The sequence below is a fragment of the Nyctibius grandis genome, chromosome 4, assembly GCF_013368605.1.
Source record: "Nyctibius grandis isolate bNycGra1 chromosome 4, bNycGra1.pri, whole genome shotgun sequence".
Classification (NCBI taxonomy): Eukaryota; Metazoa; Chordata; class Aves; order Nyctibiiformes; family Nyctibiidae; genus Nyctibius; species Nyctibius grandis.
Genome location: NC_090661.1, coordinates 16,049,560 through 16,070,206, shown reverse-complemented (window position 1 = coordinate 16,070,206; position 20,647 = coordinate 16,049,560). Strand labels below are relative to the sequence as shown.

The window sequence follows — 20,647 nt, the reverse complement described above, 5'->3', positions numbered from 1 at the left end:
AATTTGTGAGCTATATGCAGTGTTTTTAGCTGGTATTGGGGAACAGGACTAATGCTTTAGTATGTGGGGCTTCTCTGGACTCACAATAGAAGCACCAGGGGATGCTAAAATGCAAGTTTCTAATGTCCGTCTGCCTCTGTTGTGGAGTCCTTAGCTGAGCTTGTGGTCACACAGAGGGTATCAGTCCTTGTGGGGGGAGCAGCGGGTTCCTGGGCTCCCATCAGTGCTGGGGCAGCTGCCCAGGCACAGCTATGGGTGTGATGAGTGCTATGTCAGCAGTCTCTCAAAGGTGCTCCAGAATGGCTCATCTCTCTCTGATTGTCTCACAGCTCCGTGTCAGGCTTGGGCCAGGAACCATGAGGCTCTGTGTCTGTGTCGTGTTGCTCTCCTTTATTCTATGTGCAAGTGCTAATCTACGCGAAGGTGGACGATTTGTCTGGGATGCAGCGGGAGGTAAGCTGCTGTTACCATGGGCCTTTCTCTCAGGAGCCCCCTCCCTGAGCACAGGTTACTGGCAGTCAATGGATGCAGTCCTCGGGGTTGGGAGGTCTGCAGCTCCACATGAGGGACCCTGCTGGTTTCTGCTGCTGGAAGAGGGCCCTGATCAGCCTCCCCAGGCCCTTTCTGTGGGCACGCCCCTGTGCAAAGGCAGATGTGAAATGCCTCTCTGTGTTACTGCTCCTTGGGCCTTTCAGCACCTGGCTGAAATGGTACTTAACTGTTCCTGGGATGACTCTTTAAAGTCAACATCATCTCTGTTTCTCTGCTTTCTTCAGGGGCATGGGATATGCTCAGAGCATACTGGGACATGCGCGAGGCAAATTATAAAAATGCCGACAAATATTTCCACGCTCGCGGGAATTATGATGCTGCCCAAAGAGGACCTGGCGGTGCTTGGGCAGCCAAAGTGATCAGGTAACGGAGTGTATTTGGCTTGTTAACAGTGAGTTACTCAGGATCCAGGCGTTCCAGTTAGAGTGAAATATTTTTTGACTTGTACTCAGCTTTTGACCTAGAAGGACAGTGGAGAGGAGGGGAAGCAGTTAATGTCTGAGCCCCCCCGTTTCTATAGGAATAGTGCCTCTCCTCCTACGTGAGCCTTTCTTCTTGTCTTCCCGAGAAGGCAGATTCCTTACCTCTGCATTTCTGGTGATAAGGAACTCTCTTCCCTTGCTGGTTTGTTTCCTGGCGTAATAGTTATGGATCCCACTGTGGTTCTCAGACAAGGACTGAATAAGTGCTTGTGTCTCACTTTGGGAAGTCCTGTGGGAAAGCTTGTTTTACGCGAGTGAGGAAATCAACGCCAAGCGGAGTTCAGTGTTGGTTGGTTCAAGTGGCCTTTTCTCCTCCCTGCTAGTGACGCCCGGGAAAACTGGCAAAGCGACGTGAGTGGCAGAGGCGCGGAGGACACCCGGGCTGACCAGGAGGCCAACGCGTGGGGCAGAAACGGCGGGGACCCCAACCGCTACAGACCTCCGGGCCTTCCCAGCAAGTACTAGCGCTGCCCCCCGCGCAGAAGGCCATGTCTGCTCCCCTGTCACACCTCCTCTGTGCAGCCGAATAAAGAAATTCTGAGCATGGCCCCCGTCGCTGGCTGTCATTCGCGTGCGGGGGCTGCAGTCACAGCGCTGGCTGCGAGGGGAGCGGGACGCTCTCGCAGGCGGGCGCATGTCAGGACATCACGGGGGTGGCCACCGGCGCTGCCAAGGGGCGGGGGGTCTCCCTCGGCCTCCCGGCTGCCCTGGGAGCCCGGAGGCTGATTCCCACGGAGGAGGCGGTGCACGGGGACCGCCATCATGGGCCCGCCACGGCCACTGGCGACGGCCTGCAGTGGCCTCCCGGCGCACCGCCCCGGCAGGGGGCGCTGTGGGGCGCGGCCCGCCCGCCGCTCTGGCCGCAGTCGCCGCCGCGTCGTTGGTGTCGGCGCTGCTGTGGCGGCGGTGCCGGGTCGCCATGGACCGTAACCCGTCGCCGCCCTCCAGCGAGGCGGAGGAGGAGGAGGGCGATGCGGTGGGGAACACGGTGTACAGCAAGCACTGGCTGTTCAGCATCCTCACCCGCCTCATCGAGGTGCGGGCCTGGGGGAGCGGGGGCGCCGTGAGGGGAGAGGCCGGCGGGCCCGGTGACCGTCAGCGCCTGGCGGGTGCGGTGCGACCGAGGGGGACACACGACACAGCGGTTTCATAGCTGTGACGGGGGGTTTTTAAACTGTGACTGAAGCGATAGGTCGTTGTTAGTGCTTCATGGGGTTTCTAGGTCGTAGCTCACGTACCGCCGTACCCCCGTGTGCCCCCGCCCCCGTTTCTCTCAGGTCATCAGCTCCGAGAAGGCGGAGCCCACCGGGAGCCCCGAGGGAATCCAGACCGAACTGGAGGAAGAGATGGAGAATGACATTTGCAAACTGTGGGACATGTCGATGGACGAGGTAGGAGCGATGTGCGGCGGGAGTCGGGCCTCGAAGGTGGTTCAGAGCTATGGGCGGCTTCTGCCCTGTCTCTGTGGCTGAGCATGTTCAGTCAAAATCCTTCTGGAAGTGGGAGAAGGGACAGAGTTAAACGGGCTCGGTCAGCTTTCTGATTTTGATGGTATTGCGTATGCTCTGTTTTGGCTGGCAGGGTCCTGTGAGTCATGAGGCAGAGCAGGTGTGGTGAATTGGCATTACAGAGGCTCATTAGGAAGGCTGTTGCTTTTCAATATGAGCAAGTAGTTTGTGTGCGCTCTTAGGGCCAGCGCTGGTTTGCAAAAGCAAGCCTTCTGTTGCATCCTGGCTGCTGGACACCGTGCTGCTGTTTGAGGATATAAAGCAGAGCTGTGTGTGAATGGAAAAGAAACAAGGTGGTCTGCCAGACCTTCCCCCAGGTGTCTAATGGATCATGCGGTGCTATTGCTTAGGGTCAGTTGGCATAAATAGGGCTGTATTTACAGCTGTTTGTTTTCTGTATTATGTGCAGGAGTTGAACTGAATCTTGGAGTTAGGAGAAGACAGTACCTCAGCTGTAGCTGAAATTAACTCCGATGCATAGCATGTATTTTGAGCGGTTTGATTATGGAGATAATATTGATGTCATCTTTAAATAAGCATATTTTCCTCTAGCAGTTGCCCTGCATCCTGCTAGTAAGCATAGTTTTCTCTGATAGATAAACAGCCTTTTAAACTTTAGCTACAGACTCACAATGTCAATCTGATCAAGTGCTAAGGCTAATTCCTGGTTTCTTTTTGTATGTGTAGGTGATGTCCCTGTCTGAAAACATGGTATTTGCTGAATCTGACTTAGCTTCTCTGACCCTCTGTTGAGACAGAGAGCAAAAGAAACTAAATGTGACTTTTTGACTCATCATATAGCAAATCACTGGCATCCTAAACCACCATAGGGGCCTGCTGATGTTCTCTCATTGAAAAGCAAAGATTATTGGTGTTAACTGTTGAGAGATAACTGATCTCTTGTAGTGAGCTTGCTATTTCTTTGGTCCAGTCCTTGTGCTGTGAGAAAAGGTTTGATTTTGTGTTTGGAAATTGCAGAAGTCCATTTACTTCTCCATTCACTTTCTCCACAGGATGTCGCTTTATTTCTTCAGGAGTTCAACGCCCCTGATATATTCATGGGAGTTTTTGTCAAGTCAAAATGCCCTCGCCTTACTGTAAGTATGAGCTTTCAAAAAGATGTCCCATATTAATAGTAAGAGTAGATAGCTCTGTACGTGCATTTGCACATATTTCCCTCCTCTTCCTCTTGCATGTTTGAATAGGTTAAGGGGAATGAGAAGAAAACACAAAATCAAGTTTTAAAATGTTTTATTGCAATGTTTTTAACATGGTCTAGTCAGTAAGTATTTCAGTGATGCTGAAGCTGATATATGTCATTATTGATGAAGGACTGAGTTTATCAAACCTAGTTATAAGGCTTGTTATAAAAACAGTAAAAACTGGCTGTGGTGGCTTGCCCTTGGCTGGATGTCCGGTGGCCACCAAGCCGCTCTATCACTTCCCCTCCTCACTGGACAGGGGAGAGAAAATATAACAAAAGGCTCGTGGGTCGAGATAAGGACAGGGAGATCACTTGGCAATTGCAGTCACAGACAAAACAGACTCAACCTGGGGAAATTAATTAAATTTATTACCAATCAAATCAGAGTAGGATAATGAGAAATAAAACCTAATCTTAAAACACCTTCTCCCCACCCCTCCCTTCTTCCTGGGCTCAACTTCACTTCCAAATTCTCTACCTTCTCCCCCTGAGTGGCACAGGGGGACGGGGAACAGGGCTTGCGGTCGGTGTTCATCACGCATTGCCTCTGCTGCTTCTTTCTCCTCACATTCTTTCCCTGCTCCAGCGTGGGGTCCCTCCCATGGGAGACAGTCCTTCACAAACTTCTCTAACGTGAGTCCTTCCCATGGGCTGCAGTTCTTCAAGGTCTGCTCCAGCATCGGTCCCTTCCACGGGGTGCAGTCCTTCAGACTGCTCCAGCATGGGTCCCCTGCAAGGTCATAAGTCCTTCCAGAAAACCTGCTCCAGTGTGGGCTCCTCTCTCCACGGGTCCGCAGATCCTGCTAGGAGCCTGCTCCAGCGTGGGCTCCTTTCCACGGGGCCACAGCCTCTTTGGGGCATCCACCTGCTCCAGCACGTCCTCCACGGCCTGCAGGTGGATATCTGCTCCTCTGTTAACCTCCATGGGCTGCAGGGGAATCTGCTCTGGCACTTGGAGCACCTCCTCTCCCTCCTCCTTCACTGACCTTGGGATCTGCAGAGTTGTTGCTCTCACGTATTCTCACTCCTCTCTTCTGGCTGCTGTTGCGCAGCAGTTTTTTTCTCCTCCTTAAATATGTTATCACAGAGGCACTACCACCGTCACTATTTGGCTCAGCTTTGGACAGCGGTGGGTCTGTTTTGGAGCTGGCTGGCATTGGCTCTGTCGGACGTGAGGGAAAACTTCTGGCATCTTCTCACAGAAGCTACCGCTGCAGCGCCCCTGCTACCAAAACCTTGCCGTGCAACCCCAGTACAACTGGCTTTTTTTTCTCATTACTTGTTTCGTCATTAAAATCATTACCCCTTGTCCTATTGCAGAATGGTCATGAATTTGTTCAATCAGACCTATAAAAGTAATGTTAGCGGTTAGGAACTGTTAGACAGCGGTACATAACGCACTTTTTTTCCTTCCCCCTTTGTTTTCGTGTCATCTTTTGGTAGCTTGTATTACACTGTGCGCTGGCATTTAGGATTCAACATAGGGTTTTGAAAGGTATTCAGTGTTGGTATAACTCCCCTTTCTCTGAAGTTACCAGCAGCTTTACTTCAGGAGATGAGTAGAGACACATAAGGATTTGAAAGTTCAGTACTTTGTCCTTTGAAAGTAGACCAAAATTTGGAAGTCCGTGTGAATCTGCAGTCATGGCTACTTCCTTGAAATAGTGGCTGCTGGAGTGTCTGCTGTAATTTAGCAGAGGTAATAGAATGTTAATGAAAAAGATAACCTTGAGTGGTGAGGGTTGATTTCCAACTTAAAGTTGCTGAATGTGAGCGATACCCAGGGCATTCCGTGTTCGCACCTGTCACCTGCAGGTGTTTCAGAGCTCTCACAGTCCCCTTTAGAGGAGCGTGCATCCTGTAATGATTGTCTATACATGAATATCCTAATGGGATGCACTGCTTTTGGTCTTGTTTGGGTTTTTTTTAAAATCTTTGTAATCAGAAAATGGGCTTTGCTGGAAGCTTGTGTTAAGGCTCCTTTCTTTTGTGAGAAAGTGAGTATCTGTGAGGGTTGCACTTACATCGTGGTATTTTTGTTCTTAGGAGTCTTTATTGCTTAAATAATAGGGATGACAGATTAGCTTCAAAACAGTATACCTAGAATATGCAAGCAAAGTTGATTTCAAGATATATTTGCTTTTATGGAGCACCTTAACACCGAAATACTGGAATAGTACGTGTCATGAGTATATTTTAGGCAGGTCTAATAGTATCCTGTAGAAGAAAATCTGTATCTCTGCCTTGAAATTGGTGGGTCATAAGAACTTGGAAATCAAACTGGAAAACATCTTTGAACCTTCCTTATTTTTGTCTTATGGCTGTGGAAATAAAATGGTGAACTATGTTGCAGTTGCTTCATTATACTGTGTTCTGACTTTCCAGGAAATCTGTGTGGGAATATTAGGAAATATGGCCTGTTTCCAAGACATATGCATGTCCATTAGCAAAGATGAGAATCTTGGGTAAGTGTATATATGCCTTATACATGTACGAGTACTGCTTTTCTGGACTCACATTCATAAAATGTATGTTATAGAAGGATCTAAGTTTGCCTGCCATGCCTCATCTTCATTCACACCTTTTTGGCCGACCATAGTTGTGTGGGAAGTGTTCAGTGAGGGAAAAAAAGGATGCAGGCCACTATTTTTTTAGTTTGTTTTTAATCACCAGTCAAGATCTTGAATCTTTACTTTCTAAGTCTGGCAATCTTGAAACATTGATAATGCATGCACAGTCAAGAAAAGCTGTTCTTAATCTTGGTACATGGCTGCAGCTGTGAAATTAACCTTTTTATAACTTTTTTTTTTTTTAAACAAAGCTTGTTTTTATTGGAGTCTAAAAGAGAGAGATATGGATTTGATGGGTGGACTGTTTGGTGGATGAGGAATTGGTTGGATGGTCACATCCAAAGAGTGGTCAATGGCTCGGTGTCCAGATGGAGATCAGTGATGAGTGGTGTCCCTCAAGGGTTCGTATTGGGACCAGTACTGTTTAATATCTTCATCAATGACATAGTGGATTGAGTGCACCCTCAGCAAATTTGCAGATGATCCCAAGCCAAGTGGTGTGGTTGACACGCCTGAGGGACAGGATGCCATTCAGAGGGACCTGGACAAGCTCAAGAAGTGTGCCCATGTGAACCTCATGAGGTCCAACAAGGCCAAGTGCAAGGTCCTGCACCTGTGTCGGGGCAACCCCTGGTATCAACACAGGCTGGGGGATGAAGGGATTCAGAGCAGGCCTGCGGAGAAGGACTTGGGGATACGGGTGGATGAAAAACTGGACGTGAGCTGGCAATGTGCACTCGTAGCCCAGAAAGCTGATCGTGTCCTGGGCTGCATCAAAAGCAGCGTGGCCAGCAGGTCGAGAGAGGTGATTCTCCCACTCTACTCTGCTCTGGTGAGACACCACCTGGAGTACTGCATCCAGCTCTGGAGTCCTCAGCACAGGAAAGGCACGGATCTGTTGGAGTGGGTCCAGAGGAGGGCCACAAAAATGATCAGAGGGATGAAACACCTCTCCTACGAGGAATGGCTGAGAGAGTTGGGGTTGATCAGCCTGGAGAAGAGGAGGCTGTGGGGACATCTTATTGCGACCTTTCAATACTTAAAGGGGGCTTATAAGAAAGATGGGGACAAACTTTTTAGCAGGACCTGTTGCGGTAGGACAAGGGGTAATGGTTTATAACTAAAAGAGGGTAAATTTAAACTAGATACAGGAAGAAATTTTTTACAGTGAGGGTGGTGAAACACTGGAACAGGTTGCCCAGAGAGGTGGTAGATGCCTCATGCCTGGAAACATTCAAGGTCAGGTTGGACGGGGCTCTGAGCAACCTGCTCTGGTTGAAGATGTCCCTGCTCATTGCAGGAGGGGTTGGACTAGATGACCTTTAAAGGTCCTTCCAACCCAAACCGTTCTACAGTTCTATGATTTATTAATCTAATCTTGCATTTTCTCCTTAAAGCCAAGTGTTACTGCAACGTTTGTGTGATTCAGACTCTCCAACTCTTCTGGAAACAAGCAGGTAGGACATTTCAGAAATTAATGCATTGTTAGTGTAGTTCTGCTATATTTGGAGGCCTGGGAAGAAAATTGACAAGTGAGCTCACTATTTTATTATCGTTTCATCATATCTTTTTGTCATTTCAGCATTGTTCTGGAATTGATTTGTTGTGAGCTAGATTCCTGTTTCTGTCACATCATTCTCATTGTTTTGGATTTACACTTGTACAGCTAAAATCAATGAATTGGCTTCTGATTTGTTAAATGGGCAATTCTTGTCTAGGTTGTTGTTAACTTGCCTCTCCCAGCCTGAGGTGGCCAATGTCTGGGTTGAGAGAATCAGAGAAAACCCGTCCGTGTATGACTGTGTCTGCTTTATCATGTCCAGCTCTACAAATGGTAAGTTGCCAAAACAAGCTGGGAATTAGTAGGTGTTTGCAGGAAAAAAAAAAAAAAAAAGAACTGAAGTATGCAGTTTCAAAGACAAATATTTTCCATTGGGAGTACAGAATTTCTTTAAAATCAAGTAAACCTCATGAATTTAAAGGACACCAAAATAAACTTGTCCTGCCTTTGCAGGTTTATAAATATATGTAAAACCAACGAGGAAAGCACCCGGAGAGGAAGAAGAAAGCTGGGGGAGGGGGTAATAAAAATAAGTCTAATAGAAGAAATCGTTATTTGGCACAATATAGGAAAGGACATAGTCCTCATTCAGGGATATACATAAGTCATTTTTGATCCTTGAAACAAGACCTCATTTAAAATGTTTTTCAAATCAGATATATATTTTGCTTTTTTAAAACTACCACACTTGAGGAATGTGAACTGGAGGAGTGATTCAGTTACTCTGAATGGCAGCAGCATACTGCACAGGCTTTGGGTATGCTGTCAGTGGTACACCAATCTCTCTTAGCACTAATTTAGCAAAAACCACACTAGGCACCTAATCATGGAAATATTTTGAATAGCATTTATTGTTCACATCCAACGCAATTATAACAGCAGTTATCATTTGTCTAGAAATCCTAATAATTCAGCTTTTTCAATTTGGTTGTTTTTTTTTTTTTCTTTAATGACAATGCTCAGAAATCCTGCTCTGTCCAATTGAAATCACAGATCTACTTAAATAAAATGCAGGTTGTCAGGTGTAAGATTAGCAGAAAACTGCATATTTAGTGACAAATCTTGGAAAGTTTAACTTCAGAAGCAGAAGTTATGACTTTTCAGGAACCTGAAGTCTCTTTGCAGAGTAAAGTTCCTGCTTTATAAATGTCATGATATGGTAGAAGGTGTCTGTGGGCTTTCCAACAGTCCCTGTTTATCAAACTCTTCACCTGATCTGTGCCACAAAAAGGAAATAAACATAGCAACCACTAGTAGGTCGTGAACAAAACTGGTATGTTTCAGCACTGAATTTACTCTGAGTAGTCTTCTAGATTAGCATTTTGTGAGCTACTTTTTGCTCTTTGTTTTTAGTTTTGTTGAAATTTATACATTTTCTCTTGTGCAGTTGAATTGCTGGTGAAAGTGGGTGAAGTGGTGGACAAACTCTTTGATCTCGATGAAGAGCTAATGTTAAACTGGATTAAAAATGGCACTTCTCGGTCTGTGGGACCATCTGTAGATGATTCGCCTGAAGAACTTCCAGATTTTAAGATTGTGCCTTGTATACTTGAAGCAGCCAGACAAGTCCGGTATGTGAGATTTCTTTTCGGTTTCATGGCTGAGGAGACTCCTTTATAACCTTGTTAAGGCCTGTGTCTGAACATCTTGATTTCAGTGGGAGCTGCATAGTTTGACAGATCACTAGAATACATTTACCTGTGCTTACCATTTGAAATGAGCCAACTAGTTTGTTAGCAAAGAGAATGGCAGTGATGGCTGATAGTCTTCTGTGTGTCCAAAACACACAGAATATAAACTCAGTAATCAGATTTTTAATTTGTCTTTGTTTTTCATTTGTTCTGTGTAGATCAGATAATCCGGAAGGACTTGATGTTTATATGCATATTTTGCAGCTCCTGACCACGGTGGATGAGGGTATTCAGGCTATCGGTAAGACACTTGAATTGCTACATATGGTAGGACCAAGAATGGCAGTAACTTCTAGATCATCAGAGATTTCATGGGGAGAAAAATAATTCATGTACCTAGATTAAATTTGATGGGTTGGTGGGTTCTCTTTCTTTCTTTCTCAAGTGCAGGCTCCCGATGGAGGAAAAGAGACTTGGAGTTTGCTTTATGACCTCGTTTGCCACGAACTCTGCCAGCCAGATGATCCACCGATCATTGTGCAGGAGCAGAAGACTCTATTGGCCTCTATTTTATCCGTGCTGTCTGCTATGTTTGCTTCACAGACAGAACAAGAATACACGAAGATGAGGAAAAGCAAGTCGTGCTTTTTTCTGTTCTTTTTTTTTTTTTAAGTTAATATCACAATTGACTTTATGTATGTGGGGTGAAAGGTGGTTAATTTATTACTGTTTACTGGAGATCAGTTCAGGACACAGAATTCAGTTACATGTTTGGATATAGTAAAGCTCTTTACTGGCGACTCTAAAAATCACAGCTAGCTCAAAGTTTGGTTACTGGATATCTCTGAAGAGTTACAGTAATAGAATCTGCAGATTCTGTTTGGTCTTCTCCATTAGGTAAATTAATTAAAGTTGCAGAATTCATCTTTACTGAAATATGAGGTCTTGATAGTAATTTTTTTTTTGTAGAGGGAGATTCTGCACTTACTTAAATCCATCTTTATCACTTGTTACTTTTCAATCCATTGACAAGTCCTTAGAATTAAAAGCCTATCTTGGGAATGTGAGTCAAGGTCATCTGCAGCAGAAAGATGTTGTGTCGGTTTGGTTTATCAGATAGGATTATCTGGATGCAAATATAACATACTAGCCTCTCTGAGTTACTACTAGAGATGTTTTCCTTCTCATATTCCTTACCACTGGCATATACTTTTTAGATACAGGTTAGCTTGCAGAAAAAGTGGTTTGGGTTTTCTGTTACATTTCCACTTGCTTCTTTAAAACAGTCTTTGATAAAACACAACACTGTCAGAATATGCATTCCTATAGCTTTTGTATAAAACCTTGTGATGTGTTTCAAAATTCTAATGCCTTGAAAGGATGGGGAAAAAATGTCAGTGTTAAACTTCCATTTTCTTGTTACTTTATATTAGATATGCCTCTGATTGGGAGCTTGATTCGTATCTTACAATACATGGAGGGCTGTGGGAAGAGATCTGTTGATAACGCAAAGGAGTCCGAAGAACAAGAAACTGGAAGGGCCGATCTAAACGAGGAAGATTTCCATTTAAAAATTTTGAAGGATATTTGCTGTGAGTTGCTTTCCAATATGCTTCAAGAACTGACCAAGGTAAGAATAAACAAAATTCTAAGAGTGATTTCTGCAGGGTCGGTAAGAAAAAAGCCATTACTATTAATGTGGGCATTTTTCTGTGCAAGTGAAGTTGCATACTGGAAATTAATAGAGAATCAATTGGAAGGTGAGTAGCAACGTGTGTGTTAGGTGGCAGGGACACAGGTTTTCTGAGCTATATGCCTTCAGGGCCAAGATTCTGTATGATAAATTCTCTAGATGTATGTTGCCATTTCTTTTGAATGAAAGCCAATTTATTTAAGAAAAGGAGAGTATCAACATATAAACGCACCTTCTCAGCTGGACTTCTTTATTATGTGAGCATTCAGATTAGGAGACTTGTGGTGTGTGAGCTTTCACACCTTTTTGTGTTAGCTATGTCTGGCTTTCTCTGAGAATTGTTCTGATTGTTTTACCCATTTTTGAGAACGAAGCACATAGTCTAGACACTGTGTGCACAATTTTGAGTTTGTTCGTTCAACAACTGTTCATGACATGCTAGTTGTATTTCTCATTTTATTTTCCAGGAAAATACGTTAGAAGGACTACACCAGGGACATTTAAATGAACAGACGTGTTCCTGTGCGTTTCAGAACCTCTTACCTCTGTATTTTGCATCGGTGAGTATATGACAGTGTCTTTAACATAGCTGAAAAAATACTACTTGGGTGGCAAGGCCTTTCAGAATCAGATATAGAGAGGTAGGAGAGAGTTGCTCAGACACAGGTAATAGGCCATTCTAGGCAGTCTTACCATCTCTGTCTCTTCTGGCTTACTTCAGCCAGAGCTTTCCCTAGATCATCAGCTGATACAAGGGTCAAACTGTGCTGAAATGAATGGATGTCTGCAAATATGTGCTACCTGAAAATTTTTCCTGTACATTTTTATAGAATAATTATTCTAAATATTTTTCATTGTGTACTTTCAAACAATATAAAATAAGAGTTTGGGGAAGGTGATAATTTTAAAAATTTAGTCCAACTGAAATTGTGAGGTTTAGGAAGAAGGTATCTACTGTGGAGCATTTTCCATTATTCTTTGCAGTGGCTGCTGCTGGCTGCTGTTGGTGGGAAGGTACAGGAGCAGAAAGACCCCATACACCAAGTTCTTAAAAAATTTTTTTTCTTTTTGTATGTTTGCAATTTATTGCCAGGTGGAGAGTTTCCTTGAAGTTCTGCGTGAGGCTGATCAGACACTTGCTGACAGTCTAGAAAAACGTTTCCCAAGCCTGAAGGTTCACGCCTAAGAATGTATGTGAAATATTTTCCTTCTTTGGAATGAAGATTTTTGACTGTTTCATTACAGTGTTTAAGAAATCAAGTTTTCAGTAAATGCAGGAGAATCAGGCAACCTCCTTACCAGCAGGTGGCTTTTAAGAAATGTTCCAGGTAGCTGTAAATTCAGTTCTGCATCTTCCATCCCGTTTGTTCTGGTGATGAGAGACTGTTGATTTCTAATTGCTCTTCTGCAGTATAGTGTTCTTTGAGTAACTCTTGTTGCTGTACTTTTCAACTTACGTTGAAACAGCAAAGTGAATGAAATGCACTGAGTGGGTTTTTTTTAAAATGATGCTGGTTTCTTCCAAGTTGCTGTTGGCAAAAGGAGGATTGATCAATGGGAAATCCCAGATGTCCTCTCCCTAACGACCTTTAAGCACCTGATAAAAACAGTTAAATTACAGAGTTGTTTGGTTTTTGTTTGGTTTTTTTTTTTCCTCTTTTAGATCCTATCAGTACCTTGAATGGGCATTGTAACAAATGTTTCATCCCGCTCCTTGAAAATCTTCACACTTCTTACATTGAAGCCTCTTCTACACTGCAGCTCTTGAGTTGTGGTGCCTAGGTCCTGTGCAGTTTAAAGGATTTGAGAATGTGGTTACCAGTGGTCTATGCTGCAGCTTCCATCCATTGCAGGCAGTTACTCAGAGTTAGAGTTGTAGGGCAGGTTTGGATTTAATCTATGGCATACTTGCAAACTTTTGCTTTTTTAAAGCAGTCTCTACTTCAGTTTATGAATGTAACATGTATCAGACAGTTCTTCCCTCATTCATGTGTCTAATGAATTATCTATGAATGAGATTAGAAATGCCATGTTAGCCTCGGTTTTTCAGGGGAGCTTAAAGTGTTAGCTCACTTGCAGTAAATTCAGTCTACAGTCTTCCAAAAATCCCACTTTTAATTATGTTATGTTTTTACTGCATTACATTTTTAGATCACTTGCCTGCATGCAGTGCAGCTAACATTTTCTGTGTCTGAAAAGACAGTACAGCAACACATCAGCTTCACTGTTTCTATAAATGAGAGGGGAAAACAATTGGTCTTTATTAGGTTTGGGTTGTAAAAGAAAACGAGAACCGGAGCATAGAGAACTTAATACCATATACACATATTCCCTGGCTCTCCAGGTTTTTATAGATTTTAAGTATTGTGCTGGGCCATGTTTTGTTTGCCCTGCATTGCCTGTACATGTGGTAAAATACGGTATGTGTATATGTATATGTATATAGCCTTTTCATCCAAATTTCCAGTTTTCAAAAATAGCGCAATTTAATCGTTCCCTTGGGTTGCCAGCAGCATCTTAGTTGTCAGCAGGGGATTTAGAGTTACAAATATCTAACTTGCGTCACCAAAAAGAATTGCCATGGTTCCTCTCAATTTTTGTATGCTATGTTTGTTGGAGAAAACTGGTAACTGTGAATAGGGTGACAGCATTTTTCATACTTCGACAGTTTTTTTGATATTTTCTTAAACCTACAGATTTGTAATAAAGTTTTAATTTTTAAAACAAAAATGTATGCTTCCCTGCTTTCTAGGTGTTGATTAAATTTGTTTTCTGAGCCATTGGAAATATCTGTTACTGTCAAGTATGTCATTTGTAAGAGGAACATGGAGCCTCTTCATAATGTCAATGTCCTGTAAAATACGTTGTCCTTCGTTGGATATTCTTTTTAACTCTCTCATGCTTTCTTTGCAAACTCATTTTTATGGTCTGGAAGGTAATGTCTCTCTCATCCAGTTGTTAACATTTTTCTGAGCTTAGTTTATCCCCACGTGTATCATAAGTATCTTCATGATAGTCCACTATAGTTAAGAATTATTTCTGGTTTGTGTCTCAAAATTTGTTGTAGTTGTTGAAGTTTTGCAGTACTTGTTTAATGTAATGTACAAAAAAGCTGAGACAAGATCTGTTGTTTTATTTTGTTCCTTCTTCTTTTCAATACACAAGTATCCAGTATTGGCTGATTAATTGTTAAATGTGGTATTGCTAATTACAATGAGTAGGTGAGATATATAATTTCCCTGATATAATTATTGCCCAAGTGAGATGATATCTAGTGCCTGTCAAGTCATGTGGTAGAAAAAATGGCTGATGGCAGTAAGTGGGAAGCCAACTGGGTCCTGTCCTCCCGCTCTTCTGCAATAGAAGCAGCTGTAGAAACAGTTCCATCAGCCTTGCTTCAGCAGGATGATAATTCAGGTATGCCGGGAATTTTTATCCTTGATAGGGTGAGGCGGAGACTGAATTCCCCCGTTGCCTCAACAAACAGTTGCTCTTGGGTGCTCTGTGCTGCGTGGGTGGGGCAGTGCTGCCTTGGGGAGCGAGAGGCTGCTGCCAAAGGGAAGACAAGGTGAATGTACAATGTTTTTGGTGTTCAGATGTGGAAAGAACTATTTGTGTAGCGAGTGAGTGATGTGTTTGGAAATGGTGCGCATGTATTTCATCGTCTTGCCACTTGCCAGCGGGGATCTCCCTTAGTCTGTGCTTCCTCAACATCATGTGTCTGGTTTATTTTTGGTGGTGGCGGGGTTTTTTGGGGAGGGGTTGGGTTTTTTTGGGGTTTGATTCTTTTTTTTTTTATTCTTTTTTTTTTTTTTTTTGGTTGGTTCCCTCTCCTAGCCATGCTTTGACACCGACTGGCAAGCCAGATCTCTCTGGGTGAATCGATTCAAAATGGATATCTTGTCTGTACAAGCAGGCAAGCAGCTTCTTGCAGACCAAAGATATGATTGCCTTCATAATATCCTCCTTTGGGGAAAAAAGAGAAGGACTTGCCACTGCTTTGTGCAGAGCTCTGAACAAAAATCGGGTATCTGAATCATTGAACTAAAGTAACAGGAACGCAGTCCTGCTTGGACAGAGCTGGGTGTGAACTGTTGCATGAGCACAACTAGAAAACAGAGGTAGAAATCAGACTGGAAGGCCTTAAATTAAACTTAATATATCTATGTAATAATTTCATTCAAAGATATGATTCTAACTTTCTTTTGACTCGTGTTTTATGTACGTTTGGCATCTTCATCCCACACGATAACTTTTTCCTGATGGGGCAAAGAAATTTGGTATATGGAGAAAAATCAATAATACTAGAATGCTTCATCTTCTCCCTTGATGATGTGAGGAGGTTGTTGCTGCTCTTTACAACCTAATGCTTGCCCAGTATTCATGTCATAAATTTGTCCTTTCTGGTAGACTAAACCATGAAACCTAATATGCTGGGAAGTTCTTTTCTACTTTTCTCCATATTCAGATCACTCTGCTTGCTTAATTTTCTGTCATTACATATTTAGTTCATATTTTCTTATAACTGCTATGATGATTCCTACATCTGTAAGAGGATGTGTTGCTAGTATTGACCTATTATAAATACCTTTGGCTGTAACTAAGCTGAACGCAAACAAAAAAAATACAGTATTTGTGGTTCAACCATCTTCATAGTCTATGATACTCATATGTAAAGGTATGGATATGTTACTGTGGTTTTGTTTGTTTTGAAAATCCATGCTCTTTTCCACTAGCCTTGGATTATTTTCGCTGTTACTGAGAGTTACAAAAGCAGCAGTATCTCTGTTATCTCTTTCACTTGAGAATTTGCTTTTGTTTCTAGAGCAGAATCTCTTAGTCACAGCAGTTCCTTAGCATAGAATCATAGAATCGTTTTGGTTGGAAAGGACCTTTAAGATCATCAAGTCCTATCCTTTGCTTTCCCCTCAAAATTAAATGTTGTCCATCTTTTGCTTTTTAATGCTTGCTGTTTATTTTTTGTTCTAGATGATGATGAAATTAATGTGCTCTGCCAAGCTCAGTTAGAAAAGAAGAACCTGCTACACCTGGGGCAAGGACCAGTCTGCTGTAATATTATACAATTTCTCAGAAATCCTTCATGTGAAGGCAAACAAAAGCAGCGAGCAGCCTTGCGCTTGCTCCCCGGTTGCGGCCGTGTGCGTCAGTCGTGCAGTTAGTGTGCCCCTCGGAGCCGACAAGGCATGTGCTAAGTGAACCTGACAGCTCAAGCTTGGTACAATAAACCAGGTTGTTTCCAATAGCTATGGACAGAGGTTTGGCAATGGGAAATATTGCTTCTATTCCTCATTTTATTTGCCTCCCTGATTCAATTATTTGCCTCTTTTCCAAAAGGTGGTTTTATAATGCAAGGAGCTGGCATCTAAGATAGGTAAGAGAAAAGGTTTGCTTCTGAGTTGTTACTGTGAAGAAAGTGAACAAACCCAGGGTTCTGTTTGCTTTCTTTCTTCCGGTTGAGGTCTTTGGGAGTTAGCTGTGTGTCTCAATGATGTCTCAGAAAAGTCTGAGGGCTGAATTTTTAGAGAGACTGATGCAAACAGGATTGCTTGAAAAGGTAACAGTGGTAGGATGCTGTGAAGAGAAGTAAGGCAGTAATGCTAGACAACGAAGAGATGAAGAAGGGATACTGCAGAAAGAAAGAAAACAGGAAAAAAACCTGGGAGAATTATGACAATGGGGATAAATAGTAAGTGTGATGATGAAGGAGAAAAATATTAAATATCAGTAACAATGTTAGCATTCTAGATTTGTCCAGGTGGAATAGCTTATGTGTGGTCACCTATCACCTATAACGTTGATTATGTTTTCTATTTTCAAAGCTGAATCTCCTTTATAGTTTTTCCTGCTCTCATGGAAATGAGACAAGTTTAAGGTAAAGGTGGGGTCTTAAAAACCACAGCAGGTGGACAAACTAGTATTGCTGGATTTTTTTTTTTTTAATTATTATTCACATCCCCCCTCCCTACTGCCATTTTTGCTGGCTGGCTGAGTCATCAGGGAGACGTTTCCTCATGGAGGTGAGGCAGATTCGGGTGTTGCATGCCCTTGCCTTGCACAGGTCTGAAACGTGCCAGAGGTGAGATGTGAAAGCACAGTCCCACAGTGTTGATAATTGTGTTGAACATTCGCTGAGATGAGCATAGCAGACTGCAGCATACTCCTGGTTTGGATAACTAGTTAGGTATTGAGGGGAAGGGGCCTGCTTGATGCCTGCCTGTGTTTAGTCAAGGAGAACAAGATCCTGCTCAGTCTGTAATAGCAGTCACTATGAGTACCAATTTACAATCTTGAATCTGACTTCAACATTTTTATACGAAAACATATTTACCCAAAAGTAAAAATTCTGTGTGATTAATATATTCTGTTACTACTGGGGTTAAAATCCAAGCCTCGCTGTAACACACTTGTACATCCATGGTAGTTTCTTCATACGTGTGGAGTAGGCATGGTGACTGACCGCATGTTCGTGCCCATAGTAACTGAAGTCCCATGTTGTTGACCCTTCCCCAATTTATGTCCCTTCATCCAGTTTCCAAGGAAACCTTAGAAAAGCAAATGCACCTTGATATTCTGTGTTGCAGTGTTGGCAGTTATTTATTCTGTGCTTTAGGTTATGCAAACTCCATTTTAATTTTGCAACGAGCTTGTATCAATATTATTTTTGTTATCATGCACATCATTTTTGGTGACAGCTCTGTTTAAAGAAGTTGTGACTTTAACAAGCCATCTGTTAACCTTATGTAGAAAGGAAACGCTTTTGTCAGTTACTCTAATGAAATCACAAAAATAATTTCCTGGTCTCCAGTTGTAGCCCAGTCATCCTATCTTCTGTCAATAGGAGGATATTGAAACACACAGGAAAATACGTGCACACTTTCATCCTGCCCTGCAATATAGCCACAGCGTTGTATTTCAGTGCAACAAAGGGTAATTAGGCAGTGATGTCAAAAGGCTTTACTTTCTATTGAAAATTCTCTGTAGTGCACAAACTGTTTTATTCAACATCAGAAAGTTTCCTCATCAGTCAGGTAGGAAGGCTGGGCATGGGCACCACAGGAAGACATTTTGAGTTTATGCCAGCCTGATTAGTAAAGATTTTGATTTCATGAGTTCAGAGAGTAGAAAGAAAGGAGAAACACTTCCGCTGAGATGGGAATAAAGAAAACTGCAAAATAACTCCATTTTGTCATTTGGGATAAGGCCACTAGAATGGCTGAATGGAAGGAGGAGAAATAGTGGATAGAGAAGGCTGGAGTAATGGGAAAGGGAAAAATGAATGGTGAAAACATGGAAGAGCAAGGAAGGACTCCAGCTTTGTGAGCTCTTTAGATGTAAGGCATTTATGAAGGGATAAAAAGAAATATGGGAAATTGCCTATGAGCTGGTAAATGATGTAGGTCCAAGGAAAGTCTTTGAGGGACCTAAATGTATTGGTACTGTGCAGTGTGAGCTGTTCATGTGGGAAAGTCCCAAGCCCAAATGAAGGGAAGATTTGTCCTGTTCATTTTGCTCCTCTTGGAGAGGATTTGACAACTCCTAGAAGGAGGTGGGAGATAGATGCAGAAGATACTGGCATGGAGTTGATCTGGAGTGGGGCTGGAGTTTCCCAGGCTGATTCCTGCACAGTGCATGTGTTCATGGGTACAAGGGACAAACCCAGCAAGAGCAGCCAGGTGTAGCCCCGAGAGGCAAACTTCTTGCAGCCTTCCTGCTTCTCCAGCCTTTCTGGATGCCACAGCAGGTGGGTAAGGACAGCATCCAGCACTGTGTTGGGGCAGCATCTGTGCGAGTGTGTCTTGGAGCCCACCCTGCTTGCTTCCCTCTTGACTAGTGCTCTCAGTGATGAACTTAAGGATCAGAATCAGATCTTTTGTTGTAATGTTATCACTAGCTTTCACCAATGGATCTGGAACCAACCGTCAAGATGGAAGTGTTGACAGCTGTGGAGTAGCGCTGTGATTATTTTCATCTTTTGCGTTAAAAAAGCTCTTAATGCTGCAGTACCCTCTGCGAGGCAGACTTATTTTTGGTCCACGGTGTAAAGGTTGAGCTTGCTTTTTTGGAAGAACCTGCCGAATACAACACAGCGTGATGTGGTTGCCCTTACAGGGTAAAGGAGCTGCTTTCATGATTTAATTAACCAGTCATTCTGCTGATCCCTGAGTTTACTCAGACTTGAAAGAAGTAAACTTGATTGAATTAAACAAAGCTTTTTCCTTCCCGCACATGCTCTGGGCCCTTTTGGTTCTTTTGAGAGACAGCAAAGAGCTTATGAATAATGGGCACAGTCTTTGTTGTTGTTGTTGTTGACCTGTTGCAGAAGACCAGCAGGAGAAAGCTTATGCAGAGGTGCAGTATGTGCATGGCATCAGAGGAAGAGGACGCATGGGTGTTTGAAATGAGTTATGTTTGAAATTAGGAGGGGTTTTTTAAATTTAAATTCCTGTGTTAGGTTGGCAAAAGGATAAAACTGTCAAGGTTTCAGTGTTGCCTGTTGCAGGTCAAGATAATTTTGACTAAAAGTGGCAATGTTCAAGTTGAAACCTTATCACAACAGAGGAAAGAGATAAAAGAGGTTTCAATCCAATTCTCAGCTTATCTAAAGGCTTTTTATATAAATTTAACCATCTTAAGCTGGGTAACCCCTTGGTGCCTTGTGATGTGATTCAGCAGCAAATCTGGATTAAGTGTTTTCCCCCAGCCAGAAGTGACTGCCAGTTTGGTTGTACTGCTCAACTGTCTGCCTGTGTGTTATTGAGAGCATAGTCACAAATTTAAAGTGGTTTCTTTGGCCACAGATGGAAGGCACTGTGTAAAAGCACATCTGTGTCCAAACGTGGGCTTTCTGCCTGCTCTCAAATGGAGCTGTTCCTGACAGCAGCTTAGGCCTGCCCTCTCCTAGCACGGCGCCTTCATTTCCAGTCTTGTGTATGTGCTGGGGAGGTTTATGGAGGCAGATGTACTCATGGGAAAGACAGTTCCCTCATATTCTGCTACGTGCACTTAGGTCATGTGTTTGTCACTTGCAAATGACGCAGCACGTGTCTATGCAGATGTCATTTATGGCATGCTATGTCCAATTTACCAGCAAATCTATGATAACTACTTTTACCATGTGATTTTTCAGGTGAATTTGCACCTGCTGATCAGGAAATTCATTCTAGACTGTATTTTTTTACTTGTCTGTACTAATAGGGTAAGAGAAAGTGGTTGGGGTGAAAAAGCTCAATAAAAGCAAGAAACACCAAATGTATTTAATCTCTTTTGTCCTCTGGAGCAATTCTTCCATCAATCGAAAATGAAGTTGATAAACACGATTTGTTCTTGACCAAAACCAGATTTAAAAATAAGCGAATATTTTGTCCAGGTGGTTTCCCAGATATTAAAAATTGGTTTGACTCATCTAAACCAAACTTTTTTCCCCC

The 20,647-nt window shown here is 43.0% G+C and overlaps 2 protein-coding genes across 8 annotated transcripts in view; both read left to right on the top strand.

Moving 5' to 3' along the window:
* Positions 1–1,545, top strand: part of LOC137663064 (serum amyloid A protein-like) — an 84,504-nt gene extending 82,959 nt beyond the window's left edge. For 4 of the 5 annotated variants that reach the window (XM_068399921.1, XM_068399922.1, XM_068399919.1 and 1 more), the window contains 3 exons: positions 330–453; positions 777–915; positions 1,358–1,545. In XM_068399921.1, the coding sequence (XP_068256022.1) occupies positions 357–453; positions 777–915; positions 1,358–1,499 (378 nt within the window). In that variant the 5' untranslated portion in view covers positions 330–356 and the 3' untranslated portion in view covers positions 1,500–1,545. Of the gene's footprint in view, positions 1–329; positions 454–776; positions 916–1,357 lie in introns of those variants that run through there. The other variant, XM_068399915.1, reaches the window with a different exon arrangement.
* Positions 1,546–1,919: 374 nt separating this feature from the next.
* The window catches only part of SAAL1 (serum amyloid A like 1), a 31,866-nt gene continuing 13,138 nt past the window's right edge, over positions 1,920–20,647 (top strand). Inside the window, exons 1-13 of one of the 3 annotated variants that reach the window (XM_068399926.1) lie at positions 1,920–2,070; positions 2,312–2,425; positions 3,556–3,639; positions 6,132–6,211; positions 7,714–7,773; positions 8,035–8,150; positions 9,265–9,448; positions 9,727–9,809; positions 9,954–10,142; positions 10,942–11,138; positions 11,669–11,761; positions 12,295–12,391; positions 16,191–16,265. In XM_068399926.1, coding sequence (XP_068256027.1) covers positions 1,954–2,070; positions 2,312–2,425; positions 3,556–3,639; positions 6,132–6,211; positions 7,714–7,773; positions 8,035–8,150; positions 9,265–9,448; positions 9,727–9,809; positions 9,954–10,142; positions 10,942–11,138; positions 11,669–11,761; positions 12,295–12,387 — 1,410 coding nt within the window. In that variant the 5' untranslated portion in view covers positions 1,920–1,953 and the 3' untranslated portion in view covers positions 12,388–12,391; positions 16,191–16,265. Of the gene's footprint in view, positions 2,071–2,311; positions 2,426–3,555; positions 3,640–6,131; positions 6,212–7,713; positions 7,774–8,034; positions 8,151–9,264; positions 9,449–9,726; positions 9,810–9,953; positions 10,143–10,941; positions 11,139–11,668; positions 11,762–12,294; positions 14,216–16,190; positions 16,266–20,647 lie in introns of those variants that run through there. The other 2 variants (XM_068399925.1, XM_068399928.1) reach the window with 2 other exon arrangements.